General features: G+C 40.6%; 1 protein-coding gene across 1 annotated transcript in view; it reads right to left on the bottom strand.

Annotated features, from left to right (window-relative positions):
- Positions 1-838: 838 nt before the first annotated feature.
- The window catches only part of LOC102052783 (ADP-ribosylation factor-like protein 8B), a 29537-nt gene continuing 11562 nt past the window's right edge, over positions 839-18813 (bottom strand). The window contains exons 3-7 of the mRNA XM_055712377.1: positions 10079-10152; positions 9630-9723; positions 7437-7504; positions 4006-4076; positions 839-1233 (exon numbers count right to left, since the gene is read on the bottom strand). Of these exons, the coding sequence (XP_055568352.1) occupies positions 1184-1233; positions 4006-4076; positions 7437-7504; positions 9630-9723; positions 10079-10152 (357 nt within the window). The 3' untranslated portion in view covers positions 839-1183. The remainder of the gene's footprint in view (positions 1234-4005; positions 4077-7436; positions 7505-9629; positions 9724-10078; positions 10153-18813) is intronic.

The following is an 18813-nucleotide window of genomic DNA, read 5'->3' as shown; positions in this document are numbered from 1 at the left end:
AAACGACTTATAACCTTTTACAATACTATAGCAATTGAGTTATTTACCTCATCTTTAGACCAGCATCCCAGAACTTCTCCCTCTTCCTTCTGCAAGTGCCCTTGAAACATTTGGCCACTAAGCACCTATCTTGTATAACTTTTGAGTCTATCTACTATTTCTTGACATGAACTTTCCACATTGAATAGAATTTCCAAACTCACAGAAGAATTCCCATCAGAGTGTTTCTAAACGAATCACTCGGAATCTGTAAGACGTTAGCAAAGCATCAAAATTTAAAGTGAATTGTTCCTGTTTCAAAAGAACTAATCCTATAGCTCTATTAGGCTGTATACTTGAAAATTCTACAGGGTTCAGGAATGGAAACAGTAGTCCAGAAGCACTGTGAAAATGATCTCATTTACAATAAAATTGCTTAGCAAATCCATTCATTTTGGGGGATAATAATGCTGGGAAAGATGCACATGATCTCATCTGCTCTCTCTCTGTATTTCGTTCTCTGTTTAAGACAGAAAAAAGTCCACTGCGATTCCAGGCTTAATTCTCCCAACAAAGAAGGGCAGGATTGTCTAGAGTTTGTTTTATGTTTCAGTTCCCAAAGAATATTCATATGAATCATTCATATTAGTGACCAGAAAAACTAGATAACTACAGATACACGACTCTGGAAATAACTTCTCGCCTATCGAAGTATCTGAAAGTGTTCTGATTAACTGCATTATATCCATATGCTTTTGATTATGGCTTTAATTGACGATCGTTATTTAACTACAGGCATTTGCAGCGAAAACATTCTGTATGAATAATTATATGATACATTAAAAAAACCCCAGTCATATCTGTTTCCACTGTGCAGTTTATTATGTTTCAAATTAGAAAAAAATTACTAAGTATTTGACAATTCACATGCATGAACTCAAACATTTCAGCCCAAAAATGTATTCATTTCTTTCAGTCTTGTATTAAGGCGTTCAGGAATTTCACCTAGGCCGACAAATACCTGGAGTTTTTTAAAAAAGAACCAAAATAGAGAGACAAGCTATAACTCAGTTTTACTTCTGTTAACAAATATGACCAAAGTGAGTCCTGGTAGTACACAGTTGCATTCTTTATCTTTTCAATTGTGTGTAGCTGATAGGAATCAAAGTGATTGGGAAAGAGTTATCTTCAGCAAAAGTTTTCTTCAACAGTGTCTTGATTTGGAGTGCTGAATAAGCCATTGTAATGTTATGTCTGCCAAGACAGATAAAACAAAATGAAAAACTCAACAGCCTGTCAGCAGAGTGTAAAAGGGCAACAGAACTAGAGCAGGTTAATACAAATTAAAAAAAAACAAACAGAACCCACAGGCTCTCATTTACACCGAATTAAAAATTCAGTACTTAAAATTCCAGATAGGGTTTTTTTGTTTGGTTGGGTTTTGTTTGGTTTTAAATTATGTGCATTTTCTATTCTTGATATATGATGACTGACATCAAGTTCTCTAGGCCACTGATGAAAAACTGTTGGAAAAACAAAGATTTAAGATGACCATAAAATCAACTGTAAAATCCAGACTAGAATGAAATGTGGTGTGAGAACAAAGGCAGAAATACAGAACCAGAAGGAAAGAGAAGGACAAACATCTGACAAAGCATTAAGAAGCCATTTAGGTAGGTTGCAGGAGCCCAAGGTCTCTGAAAGACATGCAAGACTGCACTAAAATTTGATAGCTGAAATTGCTATCCCTCCTGATACAATCTAATGCATTGGGTTGAAAACTGCAGCAGTTCACAAACTGATTCATGAGTGGATTAGATGTTTTTGCCTCAAGGCAGTAACATCTGTCACGGAGGTAGCAAGGATGTCAGGGGGCAGCAACAAATTTAAATTTGTTGCTGTATCTGTCCTAAGTTCAAGATAGCACTCCATGAATATCCTGGCAGGCCAGCTTAGGCACTGAGACCGCAAGACAAAAGCATCCCACGGCATCTAAAACGAAGCTAGTATCTATATACTGATCTTCCACAGGCTCTCAGGACAGAGAAACTGGCAGCCTACACCTCCTGATGAGACCAGTTAGCTAGGCTGCAGTTTGCGCTGAAAAACGACTATAATCTCATTCAACTGCACTGACATCAATCAAAAATGCAGAGGAAGAAGACAGCTCCCAGTTTTCTCCTTAACAGCCTAGTAGTTTCATCACTTTAATAAGCTAAATATATTTTCATTATAGCTTTTCATTATAAATTATATTTTCCAGTCCTTTGATCCCTCTGGGTTCTTGTCCAACCTCTTTTGAGTTTCTCAAGGTCTTCCTCAAAATATGGCACACAGTCCTCCAGTAATGCCCATACAGTTCCAAACACATGTGATATATGCAGCCTGCTCCCATTTGTTATACCTTTGTGCAAATATTCAGGAACCAGGTTAGCCTTCCTAGGCACAATGTTACACTGGAAGACATGTGAATGATTCTTAGTTAGGATTTGAGTCTTTTTTTCATCACTTCTCCCAGGACTTCTACAAGGAAGTGATCTACACGGGTCAGCATTAGTGATCATTCTTACTGTTTTTCATTTGCAAATTTCAGAATGCTTTTTGTGCATGCTTTTCTCCTCTAGACCATCTACATAAATGAACCAGGACCAAAGCCTATTGTCTCCAGGATCCTTTCAGAAATTAAGCTGATTTTACCAGTTTCTAGTCACAACTAACACTTCTGAGACCCTCCACTGCAGCCTTGCAATTTGATGAGGGTCAAGCACTAAATTTCTAAGACCTCAAATACCTTCACTGCCCTTCACCTATACAGATAATCCTGACCGTGTTGTCTTCCTCAGTTCTTATATCCCAAAGTCAATCTTCCGCAGTCTAACAACACATTCTGTCTCCTTCACTCAGAGATAATTGCTGCACCCCAAGCTGCAGCAAACCTGGGTCTGGTCTCCTTCACACCAGCGCACCCAAATCACGTACACCATTTCCAAGAGAAGTCCTCACTGCCTAATGCGTCCCTGCACACAGCCGAAATCTCCCCCAGCTCTCCAAAGCCCGTCCAAAGACAGCGCAGTCTCCTCACCACCTCCCTACCTGGTCCTCTCTGCCTAGGATGGAAATTTCCCCTGCTGCTGAGAGAAAGTGGCTCTCCTCCCATTCCCACCCCTACCATCTCCCCTTCAGCTGAGCCCTACAGAGCTGCCCAGCTTTTCTAACCACTCTGGCTTCCTCAAAAGCAGCTTTAACTATGTACCCAGGCTGTATCCCTCCCGCCCAGCACCGCTTAGCAGTGTGCAGGGAAGAAGCATGGCACAGAGGCAGCATGCCCCCAGGCTGCTGCTGCTGCTGGCTCAGCCTGTGCTTCAACCCCTTTCTCCCACCCTGCGCAGGGAAGGAAACGGAAGAACATGACAGAGACAGGAAAGCAGAAGAAAGGGAGAAGAAAGGAGAGAAAGGAAAGGGCAAAAAGCAAAGGCAGCTGGAAGACACCTTATGGGGCTTTTACAGGTCCTCACTGACTTCAGGATACACTCTCTCCATCTCCAGTAGGACAAAAGCACTAGTCCCTCAATTTGAGGAACACAGCCATACAGCCACATGCATGTAAGGCCTGATTACAAAGTAAAAGCATGTACAGAACAAAACACTTACCAAAATTTTTTTTAAGTATCACCTAGTAATTGGAAAGCCTTCATACCCAGTTACTATTTTCAAAAATGTAACACAGTTTTTGTGAAGAATTCAATTACTTTGGGGTTTAAATATGCTTTTCCAAGGCCCCTGTGAAATTAACTTCTTAACTTGTCATGAAACAAAGCAATTCTACAAGTGACTTTTAAAATATATATAATTCTATTCTAAAACAAACATAATTGCATGCAATATTTGCAACAAAATCTTTTAAAGTAAATTGAGATTTCCAGTTACATATTGGAATTAGATGTTAGAAACTCATTAACGTTTTTGTAAGATCTGATCCAAAGTACAAAGTATACACTGATGATGCTGTAAGAAGAAGCAGCTTACCAATGTTATCCTTCTCTTTACAGGAAATAGAATAGCAACAGATTTCTCTGTCTTGAATAGCTGAAAGGTTTCTACAGAAACAGAAACAATAAAATAAGTAGTGTTACAACTCCGCAAAAGCTGACAACAGAAATTTCCATTAAATTACATGTTTTCTGCTTTTTACTCAGTGGGTTCAATTCTACCCTCAGCTATTACATTTTTAAAAATATGCTACTGCTGACAAAAAAGCCCAGATTTCTTAAACTATAAGTCATTTCACAAAAAATCAAATTTCTCATTAAGTCAGTGTAATGGTGAATAATAAAAACACATAAATCCATGAACTGAAAGAAACATTTTGTTGAGGCAACCAAGTAACACTACCACGTCTTAGCATTCACCTTTTAATCTTTTCACTTAGAATTCAGAGGTTTTATCTCCAATAACTCTTATAATCAAATAACAGTACTCAAATGATCGCACCATTTATCTTCAGGATGTTTATATCATACTTAGATTAATCAGATCTGATTCCTACTGAAACCATGACTCTGCATTTAGGAAAGAAACTGATTCTTAATTAACTTCTGTTTCTTTCTGGGAATTTCCCTATCCCCCTCAGAGTTTCTGAGCGCTTTGTTATTTTTTCATTTATTTATTTTCACACAAGTGACACAGACATGCAGGAAACAGATTATGTTCCTGAAGCAGATGGGGAGCAGAGGCACCAAGAAGGAAAGAGTCTCTAATAAAGAAGAGAACTAAATAGTCACCTCCCTGGACTTCAGGAGAGCAGACTCGGCCTTTTCAGGAATCTGATTGGGAGTCCCATGGGATAAGTCCCTGTAGTGAAGAAGGGCCCAAGAAAGCTGATTAATATTCAAGGATCATCTCCAAGCTCAAAGGCAGCCTATACTAACAAGACTAGAAAAAAAGCCAAGAGGCATAACTGGATGAACAGTGAGCTGCCGGCAAAACCCTATTACAAAACCGAAGCATACAGAAGATGGAAGCAGGGACAGGAACCTTGGGAGGAATACAGAAACACTGCCCCCAAGCATGCAGAGCCCAACTGAAACTGGATCTCACGAGGGATGACAAAGGCAACAAGGGCTTCCACAAGTACGTAAGTGACAAATGGAAGACAAGAGAAAAAGTGGGCCCATTGCTCAATGAGACAGCGGACCTGGTTACACAGGACATGGAAAAGGCAGAAGTACTGCACGCTGCCTTTGCCAGCAAGATTGGCCTTCAGAAATCCCAGGCACCAGAGACCCGGGGGAAAGTCCAGAGCAAGAAAACTGTACCCTTGATGGAAGAGATCAGACAATACATAAGCAACCTGGACATAGAGAAGTCCACAGGCCCTGATGGGATGCACCTACGAGTGATGAGGGAGCTGGCTGACGTCATTGTGAGGCCACTCTCGATAACCTTGAATGATCTTGGTGACTGGGAGAGGTGCCTGAGGAGTGTAGGAAAGAAAATGTCACTCTTCAGAAAGAGCAGGAAAGAAGACCCAGGAAACTACATGACAATCAGCCTCACCTTGATCCCTGGGAAGGTGATGGAGCAACTAATCTTGGAAACCATTTCCAGGCACATGACGGACAAGAAGGTGACTTAAGAGTACTCAACATGGATTCACAGAGGGAAAATCACACTTGACCAACTTGATAACCTTCTACAATGAAATCTACAGTTTGGCAGGTGAGAAGACAGCAGCGAATATTGTGCACCTTGACTTCAGTGAGGCTTCTGACACTGTCTCCCATATCCTCATAGACAAGCTGAGAAAGTGTGGTGGACTGGATGAGTAGACAGTGAGGTGAACTGAAAATTGATTGAATGTGTGGGCCCAGAACGTAGCAATCAGTGGCACAAGGGCTATTTGGAGACCAGTAACTAGCAGTGTACCCCAGGGATCAATACTGGGTCCAACCCTGATGAGCATCTTCATCAAGGATCTGAATGAGAGGGCAGCGTACTCTCAGCACACGTGCAGATGACACAAAACTGGGAGGAGTGGCTGCTAATTCAGAGTTATGCTGCCATCCAGAGGGACCTCCACAGGTTGAAGAAATGGGCTGACTGGAACCTTATGCAGTTCAACAGAGGGGAGTGCAAAGCTTTGCCCTGGAGGAGGGACAACCCCAGGCACCAGTACGTGCCAGGGGCTGACTGTCTGGGAAAGCAGCTTTGCAGAAAAGGACCTGGGGGTCCTGGTGGACACCAAGTGGAACATCTAGCAACGTGGCAAAAAAGGTTAATGGTGTCCCAGGCTGATTTAGGAGGAGTGTTGCCAGGCAGCTGAGGGAGGTGATCCTTCCTCTCTGCTCAGCACTGCTAAGGCCATACCTGGAGTGCTACGTTCAGTTCTGGGCTTCCCAGTACAAGAAGGATGTGAAGCTGCTGGACAGAGCCTAGTGAAAGGCCACTAAAATCACTGAGGGACTGGAGCATCTCACATGTTAGGAAAGACTGAGAGAGCTTGGGACTGTTTAGCTTAGAGAAGAAAAGGTTCAGGGAGGATCTTATTAACGTCTACAGGTATCTGAAGGGAGGCTGTAAAGAAGATGGAGCTCAGTGACAGGACAAGAGGCAATAAGCATAAACTGAAAAACAGGAGGCCCCCTCTGAACATAAAGAAAAAAATTTTACCTCTGAGGGTGACCAAGCACTAGCACAGATTGCCCAGAGAGGTTGCAAAGTCTCCATCCTTGGAGATATTCAAAAGCTATCTGGACACAGACCAGGGCAATCAGCTCTAGGCAGCTCTGCTTGACCACGTGGGTGGACAAGATGACCTCCAGCTGTCCCTTCCAACCCCAGCCATTCTGTGTTTCCCAAGTACCAGTTTAGTTGCTCAGCCTTTGGACCATCCTTGTATACCGAAACTTCACTTCACTTCCTATTGATTAAAATGATGCAACTTGAGACATAGAATCCTACCCTGCAAAATACACTAGCCATTTTTACAAAATTATGCACTTCCTTTACAATTACCCTTACTATGCACAAATTTAAGTTAGTTTTAGTAATTCCTAAGTATATGCTTTGGATACATGCCAAAAATATCTGAATTACTTAAATTTAGAGACAGTAGTTTGAAATGGTTCTGTTCTAGTACCATTTAAGCGTTTAACTGCCACTACAATGTACTCTGAAAAGTGAAAGTGAGCTTGTTACTATTTATAGCAGTTGTATCTTCAGTGATGGGAAAACAGGATTATCTGAAACAACTTTATACAACCAAAATAATAATCAAGAGAGGTTCAAATCTATTGCAGTGTTATCAGCCTAGATTAGTATTCCAACTGCTAGCAGAGCTCTAAGTGGAGTGTCTGAGAATGTAAAATGGAATCTGTTATAGCTGGTTATTGCCACAGACTACCAACAATTTCCTCTTACACACTGCCTCAGCTTTTTTGCATAGGACAGCTACTTACAATTTCTCAATTAACTGCTTTTCATCCAGTGCACCTGGGAGGTCTCTTTTGTTTCCAAGGACTAACACCTGAAAGAAATAATTCATATTCAAGTTATACCTAGGAGCAATAAAATTTTATTTTTTTCTTTAACCATTTGTGGGCATTATTTTGAATCTTGCAGATAAGTATTTACAACACAATAGTGGACACACTCAAAATGACCAATCACTGTGGGAGCATCATGGAAATCCTGCTCGGATGTTGTCAGGGTCGGATGTTGGATGCACACCCTCTGAAAACTGGATCCAAGTATTTCTGGGTGATCCAGTATCAGAAGTCTCCTCTGGCAGTGAATCTCTCCATTCCAGATAGCATTATAGGATGGTGTCAGACTGCATGAACCTAAACCTGGAGGAGAGCACACACCAGGTGCACTCAAGCCATCAATGGACATTCAAGTCACAGGACCAGACTAATGTTAATGAAAAGCAGGGCCCTAGCAGTAGCAGCTGGGTCCTCAAGACACAGACAGGATACTCTTTACAGTTTTGCTCCCCTGCTTTTCTTAACATTGACATACTGAATAACCACGCATCCAATCCATGTATCACCCAAGCACCAGCCAAATGACTGATTCTTCCTGCTCCACTTTGAGCATCCACAGTAGAAATCAGAAAGGCAGCTATTAGGAATTAAATCTGAGAAACGCAGAAAATTTACTGAATAATACATGCTGGAACTTAAAAGAGTTCCTATGCAATACTTAAGGTTTCCAGTATAAATTAAGGCCAGATAAATGCGTTGAGCACATTCTAAGATAAAGAAAGCAATGGAAGGTTTTTCTAATTATGACTGCATTATTGTTTACCAAATGTATTACAATTCTGATTCAAGACTGTCCCATTATTTCCCACGAATCCGGAACACATTAAAACTCATTACTTGCAGTCTCAGATTAATGAAGCTACCTTAAAATCTATAATGCCAAAGCCTGAGTACAATACGTTGAAGGAAGTTCAATACTAGTTACTACCTATGAAATTGAAGTAAGTAAAAAATACATTACTGTACCTTGGAAACTACCATGCTGATCAACTGGACAATTGGAATGTGATATTAGAACATATAAAAGGAAAGGAACTTAATTAAATACTTCTGAAGATATGAGAGCTATCATTTCAGGAAGGAAGTGCAAAGTAAAACAGGATGTGAAGACAGTACAAAGGACAGACAATGCCACACGCCATGAACAGCATGGCTATATAGATTTCTGTAGGATTTGTTCAATATGTCCTTAACATATAAAACCACCACAATAATTGCAAACTATAAAAAAAGATTGAAAGTCCCTTGAAAAATTCTCCTTCAAGAATGGATGTGTGAGAGCTTTATTCTCACAATGATTTCATGATGGCTGTCTACTCATCCTCAGATCACTTTGATTCCTTGCACTGGTCAAGTGTCCAAATATTTGCTTACAAAAAAGGGGCCAAGAAGAGCATACCAAGTTGTGGGTAACCTCTTCCTGATTTGTATGTACCTTTCTTTTCTTTATTATGATCACAGCTATGAACTCTTAGCTGGTGATGTCAGCATCAAAGATCAATGCTAACCTGGTGGATCCTTACTAGGTCTAAATTGGCAGATTACATTAATTAAATAACATTAGTCTCCACCTCCATAATTCCTCACTAGAATTTCAGCAAAATATACTATTCTTTGACACATCCCATTGGAGAATGGACGCATGTTTGCATCTTTTCCACACAGTTTAGTTTGAAAAACTAAGAAGTCAAGCTCCTCCACAATCTCTGGAAGCAGAGGACACTCTTTGATGTTAATGTCTGCCAACATTCAGAAAGACAAAGCTCATATGCGTTAAGATACTGCCAGAAACATTATCTGTGTCATTGGTTCAAACCCAGTCAACAAGGGGACAGACTGGAAGTAATTACTGTCTGGTAATAACACATGTGAAAATGATTTTTTTCAAAATCTATGCTGACCTTTAGACAAGAAAACATACAGTGCAGTACTGATAAGATGCTGAGTCCCCTGAAATAATTTCACAATAATTTTTGTAAGAGTACTCTACGTATCAAGGCTGCATCATATTTAAGCCACTATTTTTAAGAGTCTGGAGGAACCAATTCATGAGGATTGAGGCTACACTGTCTACATTCAGATAAGAATAATAATCAAAATACTTACTGGAATTCCATGCAATTGTGGCTTATCTATCAAACTGTGTAGCTCATTCTTTGAAGCTTCTACTTTCTCTAAGTCTGCCGCATCCACCATGTAACTGCAACGGGAATAAAGTTATTTATGGTATTGTCCATTGCTTGCAGAAAGTTGCATTAAAACATCTGAAATGTGATAAATATTTTTGCATTGACAACAGCATTAGAACGGTCCTGAGTTGTGTAAGCCTTGCATTTATTAATACAGGAAGACAGAGAATTAAATATGGCCTGTGTGGGAAAAATGACCCGGAACATGCAATTACTTAGATATCTGGGTTGCTAAATGTGTAGAACACACTATTTTTATTGTGTTGGGTCTTCTTATGTGATGGAGGTGGGCAGAAAGAAAAGCATATCTATACTGACAATATATATTTCGAAATACATTGTATGGGCATATACAAGAAAACTTACACAACTGCATTGACTCCTCTGCAGTAACGCTCCCACATGCTTCGAAACCTTGGCTGACCTCCAATGTCCCATACCTGGAAAAGGTAAGAACACCTCAAACCCAAAACATTTTTGAACTACACAGTACTAACAGAATGGAACAGAACAGAACTCCTCTCACATGCAGCATGCATGCTGTATTGACAATGCCTAAACGTAGGCAGTTTCTTAGATGACCTTCCTCAAGAGACTGGTCTTAGCCCCTTCCAGTCACTGAAGGAGAACAGGCACATTCACAGGGCATGTCAGTCCTGTGACATTAACAGCTCCAAATGTCCATTTGGAGAACACTACCCTTTCCCACTCACTGCGAAAGTCTTACTCAGATACCAAAGTGAATTCTTGCAAATACACGGCCCAAACCCCAGAAAGAATAGCATCACTGTATGAAAACAGTTATGAATTTGCATTTTTTATGAGGTTAGGGAGTCCTGAGTTAAGAATGCATCAGGCCTTCAGCAGGATAAAGACAGATATTAAGTAAATAAAGAACTGGTCAGAGAGCAGATTGAGTCCGTGTAAAGGATGATATACTCAAGGGAGCTCCAATACCTCCACAGCTCTCCCATTTGTTCATCAAATGTGCTTTAAAAGACACATGGATTAACTGATCAGAACCAGAAAGGAAAGAGTAGTGTAGGGTAGGCCTGAAGTGATTAATCAGTAGATCTTAAGGAAAGGAAGCTCAAATTCTGCTCGGGATTTTATAAAGCTCCAATCCTGCACATACTTATGCATGCTATTAGTAGCCAGCAATCCCACTCAGTTCTGTATTGTTAAAAGACTTACACATTTTATTTCCCTGCACAGGAATTATTTATTCTGCTTTGCTTGCAAAAATTCAGTATTTTTGGTGGATGACAACCAACTTGTTTCAAAACTGTTTCCAAGATGAAAATACTAGAGAAAGTATCTAAATAATGTAAGCAAGAGCTGTTGATGATGTAGTTGTTGCAGCTACATCCAAAGACAGTTGCATTACAAGTGACACTCCTATTAAGACAGTGATGAACACTGAAAAATAAAAAGAATGGGTTTGTTCCTATGTCAAGGACAAACAGAACTAAGTTTATTTTAATCAGATTTAGCTATCAAAACAGTATGTACCATATACTAGATCTAGAAGGCATATCCATTACAGCACAAATTAAATTTGGAAGTAACATACACAGAAAAAAAAAATTTCTTCAGGGTTGTTTTCATTTTTATACTTTATAAATCCAAACACATCAAACCTGTGGTGGCAACAAAGACTTGCACAAAAGAGTGAGACTTAACAGATGCTTGGTATAAGCCGTTTTTCAAGGATTATATTCTTAATTCCACAATGCATAAATCATATTTATGTATCAATTTAGCTACCATTTTCAACACCTTATGTTCATATTTTATAAAGAAGTATTTCCCAATTCACCATTAAAATCATTCCCTGATTGATATCTTACTGTTTCTTCTGGCATAAAATTAGTCCACGCCTAAATGTAGATTGCCTTTGATCCCTTTTATAAGATCAAGAATTTTACATATGAAAGAGAGTTGAGTGAACTTCTGACCATGAACTGGAGATCAATTATTATCTGCACTGACATTTGAAGCACTATTTCCAAATTCTTAATAAAATAAACCTTTTACTTTAAAAGCTTGAGTACACAGCTCAGTATTATAGTTAGATGACAAATCTCACACCAACACTAATTATTCCAGTAACCCATCAGGACCTTGAAACTATCAGTAACCATCTGGTGCACATCTGTGTGTCTGGAAAAAGAAACTAAATTATTTTCTTGGTAGATCAGAGAAGAAAGAAGGGGAAAGAGGACAGGGAAGGCCAGTACTAAGATTAGATTTTTGGAGACTGACAGAGATTATTCCTGGAAGCCACAAAAATCTACATGATGTAGCCTGGACTAATCACAAAATAAGTAATACAAAATAAAGAAATACTGGTTTTGTCCTTGTTTGATGATATACTATATCTATACTATATGAAATTGCACTGCAGAACAAGTATTACTCTCATTAGGAGAAAGAGTCACCTTGAAATAATAGAAAGATAAGTCATTTCCAGTCAGTTTCCCTAATAAGACTTACGGGTATTCATTAAAGTAGAACACAGATGACACAAGATAGACTAGGTGTTTTTAATAGAGCTTGGGAACCCTTTTGATGTCAATATATTGCTATAATCATCTGAAATAAAGGAAGAAAATAAATGCATGAAATAAATTTTTGTAATTCCTCACCTCTTTGCCTATGAAATTTTCTACTATTCTTTATCATATTTGACAGTCAATGACAGAGTTAACTACTTTATTCTGAACGTAAATCTCTGCCCCAAACCATTTCCACTGTACATGACTGAACAGACAGATCTGTAAGAATACAAGAGGCACCCAGGGAGGAAAGGGGACAGGTCTTAGTGTTAAAGAAGTTGCCTTGCATGAGCTTTGCAAGTTTTGTACATCAACTATTTTTGTATCCCATTATTTAATACACAGGTAAAAAGTATACTCTGGGTGTGAACTAGGAGAGGCAGAAGACTACACCTTGACAGCAGAATATATAGCTAGCTGTAAAAAGAAGTTTATTTTGTCTTGGTGTTTTTAAAAAGAGACTCAACTTCAGAGTGCTCCCATGGCTTTCATTGGTCCCTCAGGAGTGAATTTCTCATAACATTTAAGAAGTATTTTATCCCTAGAAGACCAGCTGATTTTAAGAATCAGAAAATGCCTACAGAATGACCCAAACAAACAGAGAAAAAGTTTCTTTGATACCCAGCACCACTGCCTCACAGAAGACTAGAATCTCAAGGAGCTGTTGTTTAGTCTCAAACGCATACATCTTATTTCTACTGCATTTTATAAATCACCATTTTATTTGTTCCTATCTGCTCCTATAAAGAAGTAATTCTTACTGTGCTTGCAGGTCTACACTCTCAAAAAATAATGTAACGTTTTAATTTGTAAACTAGATTAATCACCATACTTTGGAGTCATCATCTATCATAGTGCTTATACTTACCTGTTAGATCAAATTCTTCCAAAACAGGAATGTCTCTAGATATGTCTTGTTCAATTTCTTCATGCGGATCTAAGACTCCTCCTCAAGACTGCAGCTACCAGCTATGTTTAAGGAGCAAATCCTTTTCTTTTGCACAGAGGTGTATCATAACAGTTGAGCAAAAATGCAGCTGGGGAACAGGTTCAAAGGTTTTCTAAAGCTGTCAGTTACAGGAATGCTCGTTAATACTCCAGTTGTGTTTCTTTTAATTAGCTTATATTGTGGGAAGGCTTGGTGGTTAATGAGCCAGTTGCAGGAAATGTGTTTTCTAGATGTCAGTTTACATTGCTTTTTTCCAGACATGCTGGGTAGAATATTTGTTGTGGACAGAGATGCACACAAGGACACATCTGAATCTCAACATCAATGCATGGATTCAGTACCTACGATCTCACAGCAGTCAGTGAAGCCTAGAGAGCCATTCTGCGGACTAGATGTAAAGTCTTCTTTAGGATGACAGAATTATGCTTCAGCCTTGACAGTACTGACTAGAGCTCCTCTGACTTATTAAAGGAGCAGACATATAGCTGTTTACATTCAGACATCTTAATTTGCAAGATAAATCCAACACTATAAATACTTGAACACAGAAATGTATCTTTCTGCTTGGAAGTATTCAGAAAGTATGAGCCATAAATCTAACCTGAACAAACAGGTGAGGAAATTCTAAACACGGAAGAGCATTTGGGCAGAGTAAGGTAGCACCAGCAACGCCCAACACCATGTTGTACACAGACAAGTCCACATATACTGTGACCAATGAGCTCATCCACACACAGCAAGCTGTCATATAGCCAACCCAACACGCAATGACAGTGAGCGACTGGAAAGCAGGGGATTAATTTCCCTCAACTTCAGCCACCCAAAACCCAGGCATCTAATCCAAGTGATCAAAATTTCTCTGCGGCTACTGAACAGCTCAGAGGGCACCGACAGCAGGAAATGATTGCATCTGCCTAACGCACCTTGCCTGCCAGGTGAACCATTCTTCCAAAGCCAATGCTCTCCACTAAGTTCAGACAACTGGCTCAAGCTGGCTTCCTCCTTTTCACCTGGCGAAGCTCAGGGGAGACAAATCCTAAATAGTCCCTATTCTAGACTGGAATCTTCAACCAGTAATGTTCAGCTAATAAATGGGAAGAATAAAAAGAGTTAAATCAAGTAACATTAACATTTTTAATAAATCGCCCTGTGGATACAAAACTATAGAGCCTTACTTGTAGTACCAGCCATGTAACCTATTATGGAAGTTAGAAATACCTTACTACCTTAGAGTACCTACTACCTATCTATTATAGTATACTTAGGAAATGCCTTTACAGTTGCTTTTAAAGCTGAAAAAAAATATGCCACATGGCTACATTTTCTGCAGGCAATACTTCTCAGAACACTATGTTCTTTGAAACCAATCTTGGTCTTTAAAGAACCCTGTTTTCACACCTCAATGGTGATGAAGTCCAACTTTTAAACATTTTTTTGCAACTATGTATTTTATTTTAGTCACGTCAGACAGAAAAAATGCTATATGCATGCTTCACAGTTTATAATTTCACCACAGCACTTTCACTGAAGAACTGGAAATGGACTTAGGCTTGCAACACAAAATGGCCGAGTATTTTCAACTCCTGAAAAGAAGTACTGAGGCATTTTAATGGCAGGGGTATTTCTCAATGATCAGGATATATTTGCCATTTTATCAGAGACACAAGGTACAATGCTGAAATGATCAACAGGTGGATTTTAAATAGGACACAAAACCAAAGTTTCAGAAACCTTTTTCTGAAGCTCTTGCTGCTTACATCCACATTGTGTTCTAAGGCAGTAGAGTACCAGGGTACCCACCTTTAGAGATAAAGACTGTAATCTTCTCAATCAAGATGTAACACACCTCTGAATAGGAGTCAATCCATCCTAGCCTCAATACGGTGTCCTCCCCGAAGCAGAAAGCCCCGATTCTGCGTGACCACGTGCAATACTTTGTACTCTCTTTTCAGTCTCTAGACATCAAAATCCAAGAAATTATGGTGAAAGCTGGCATATAGCTGTAGATAGAACTTGCATTTGGAAGACTGAGGACAAGGAGACCAGAGGCAAGGACACTGACAGCTCAAAACAGCTGATCAGTAACTACTGTAGTGATTATTAATTCTGCTTGTCCTTGAAGAACATATAACCACGAAAGCAAAAATTAGTATTTGCTCAATAGCAGAGAAAAGCTAGGAGGATGTACAAGTGTGTATGCTGGGAAAAGGTAATCTAATATTGGTAGATTAGACGAAGAGAAGGACATTCTCCCATGACAGATTTAACCCCATAGAGCTGCTCCCTGGCTTGTGTGTCCTCCTTGCCCTCTACCTCTCAAGTCTGAGCAATCCTGACAGACTCCCAGCATTTATCAGTGAGGCAAAGCTGCTGAGGACAGAGCTAAACAGGGGCAGCATTTATGATTCCCAGGTGTCCCAACAAGATGTTGGAAGAGAACATACATTTATATAAGCTGCAGATAAGCTGCACTTCAAGCCTGGAGTGGATAAAAAGAGCAGAATCCTGAAGTATCCAGACCACCTAGATGGATGGTCTGAAATAAGGCAGCTGAAATGTTCAGAATGCCACATCAGGACAGAGGGAACCAAATGCACTAGCACAAAATGGATAATAATCAGGCACAGATGCAAGACAAAAGTTTGAGCAGTTCACAAAGTAAGTATGTTTCAACAGTGTTGCACATCTTAAATCAGCATATGCTAGCAGAAGCATCGTACGTACAATTTTGGAAGTACGTAGTGCCCTGTTCTCAGTGTCAGAGAGGCTCCTATATTGGTTTTGAGTATCGGTCTATAGAACAGACACAGACAAACTGGAAAAAATCCAGATGAGAAAAGAAAGGGTGAGAAGCGATTTTGAAAATATGACCTATAAAGAGGGGAGGGGCGAGCAAAACCATAACATTTCCCAGGAAATGGCTGCCAGATACAGAAAAGAAAAAAGCAGCTCAATTAGTGAAAACAGCAACTCATGTCAGGTATTAGGAAAAAGCTTTCTAACACTTGAAGTGAAAGAATATTGTACCAAACAAGGGATATTGTAGAACCTTCTTCACTGAAGAACAAATTTTAAGAAAACATTACCTAAGATATGTGGGTAAATATCTGATTCACCTCAAAGCAAAAGTTTGGTTTAGATTATTTCCTTGAGATCAACTCTTGGCCCTCATTTTTAGGAGTCCTAACAGTTACTCTGAATCCCTGGTGAGACATTCGACACTGCCTGTTCTGACTCAGGACACTGGCTTCTGGCCCCATGTGTTTGTCCCAACCACTGTAGACGTTCCTACCTAATGTATGGTCCTGTCTCACACTGCAGCATGCATCTCCCAGCACAGATGCATGTGCATGTGCTTCTCTTCCCAAACTATCAGACAGGAGAGTGCTTTCATACTTTCCCTTCTTACTTGATCACTGAGTAGTTCTGAGTATGCTCCATACTTCTCTGAGACATTCTCTACCCCTCATTTAAGCCCTTTTCACAGAATCACAGAACCACTGAGGCTACGAGGGGCCTTTGGAGATTGTAGTCCAGCTCACCCTGGTCAAAGCACAGTCACATAGAGCAGACTGCTCCAAGGATAAAGACTCCAGAACCTGCCTGGTCAACCTGTTCAAATGTTCGATCACACTATGTGCCTTGCCCCTTGTCCTGTCACTGGGCACCACTAAGAAAAATCTGGCTACATCTTCAGGCTGTATTGATGACATCTCCCAGAGTTTTCTCTTCTCTAGGCTGAACAGTATCTCAAGTATCTCAGCATCTCCTCATATGAGAGATGCTCCAGTCCCTTAATCATCTTCATGGCCCTTCACTGGACTCCCCAGTAGCTCCACACCCCTCTTGTACTGGGGAGCCCAGAACTGGACACAGTACTCCATGTATGGCCCTACCAGTGCTGACTAAAAGGGAGGGGTCACTTCACTTGACCTACTGTCAAAGCTCTTCCAAATGCAGTCCAGGATGCTGTTGGTCTCTTGGCTGCAAAGGTACACTGCTCACCAATGGTGAACTTGGTGTCCACCAGGACCCCCAGGTCCCTTTCTGCAAAGCTGCTTTCCAGCCAGTCAGCCTGCAGTGGTACCTGGGGTTGATCCCTCCCAGGTGCAAGACTTTCTACCTTCCTTTCCCTAACTTCATAAGGGTCCTGTCAGCCCATTTCTCCAGCTTGTTGAGGTCCCTCTGGATAACAGAATAATAAATCCTTTAGGTTGGAAAAGACCTTTGAGACCATCAAGTCTAACCATTAACGCAGAGCTGCCAGGTCCATTACTAAACCTGAACACCACATCTACGTGCCTTTTAGACACCTCCAGGGATGGTGATTCCACCACCTCCCTGGGCAGCCTCTTTCAATGCTTGACCACCCCCTTGGTGAAGAAATTTTTCTAATATCCAATCTAAACCTCCCCTGGTGTAACTTGAGACCACTTGAGGATGGCAGCACAACCCTCTTCTCTATCCGCCACTCCTCCAAGTTTTGTATTGTCAGCGAACTTACTAAGGGTGTATCCTGTCCCATCATCCAGGTCACTAATGAGGACACTAAACAATCCCTGGGGTGTATCACTAGTAACTGGACTTTCTGCTGTGGGCCACAGCCCTTTTGAATCCAGCAGTACAGATTTTCCTTACACACAACTATCATAAATAACTAGGGTATCCTACAAAAACTCTTTATAGGAATAAACACTTGACTTGAAATCAGCCCAGATACAACACGGTCTTTTCAGCTATATGGAATAGCCAGTATTTTTTTTTTTTTTTTGCTGAATTTTTTGCTGAAACACTGCTGGAGCTATACAGGCAGTACACAGGAAGGCTTGTATTACTGCACGACACGTGACATGATGACGTGATAGATACGGTGGTTTTTACATGCAGGTGAACAGGAGGATGAAGCATTACAAAGCAGGAGGATTCTGTTTCTACAAGAATGTTTGGAGACTTGGAAACTCTACTATCCGGAGAAGGGAGGCGCGCTGCAACCAAGGAAGCTAGAAAAAGAACGCACAGAGCTGGGATCCTCCTCCCTCTCTGCCACATCAGAACAAACAGCAAAGAAGCTTGGCTTCCCCCTCCAGCATACTGGCCCGTGCTGGCCCGGGCTGCAGCTTCCGTGGAAGGACGCTGGCATCTAGCGGTGACAGCTGGGGTGGCCGCAGCGCGACCCCCGCAGCTCCAGTCCCCGAGCAGCTAGCAGCTCACCGCTCCCTCCCGGCTGCAAAACCCAGGGCGGGCACACACTGGGCTGCCGGTCCTACTTTAAGGAAACAAATTGCAAGGGCAAGGAAAACGAACCTGCTGCATTGCCTGTGCATATGCAGGTCCTGTGTTGCTCTATTTCTTTTTCATACCTGAGACTATTCTAAGACCATCACTGCAAGAATCAAAGGTTGAGTAGCTGGAGTTTCTTAACTTCAATCACTTAACAGTTCACAACGCGTGTCTTCTGAGGCTTTCAAAATCTGGTTTGTCAAAAAAATTTTTTTAGCTACGGTCTACCCTATTGAACAGTAAGTCTCACTAAAGCAAAAGGCTACTAATGCTGCACTGATCCAAACATAAAAAACCCCATCAAAATCAAATTA

This window comes from Falco cherrug, chromosome 5, assembly GCF_023634085.1.
Source record: "Falco cherrug isolate bFalChe1 chromosome 5, bFalChe1.pri, whole genome shotgun sequence".
In the NCBI taxonomy this organism is placed as follows: domain Eukaryota; kingdom Metazoa; phylum Chordata; class Aves; order Falconiformes; family Falconidae; genus Falco; species Falco cherrug.
This window is presented reverse-complemented; position numbering and strand designations above follow the sequence as displayed.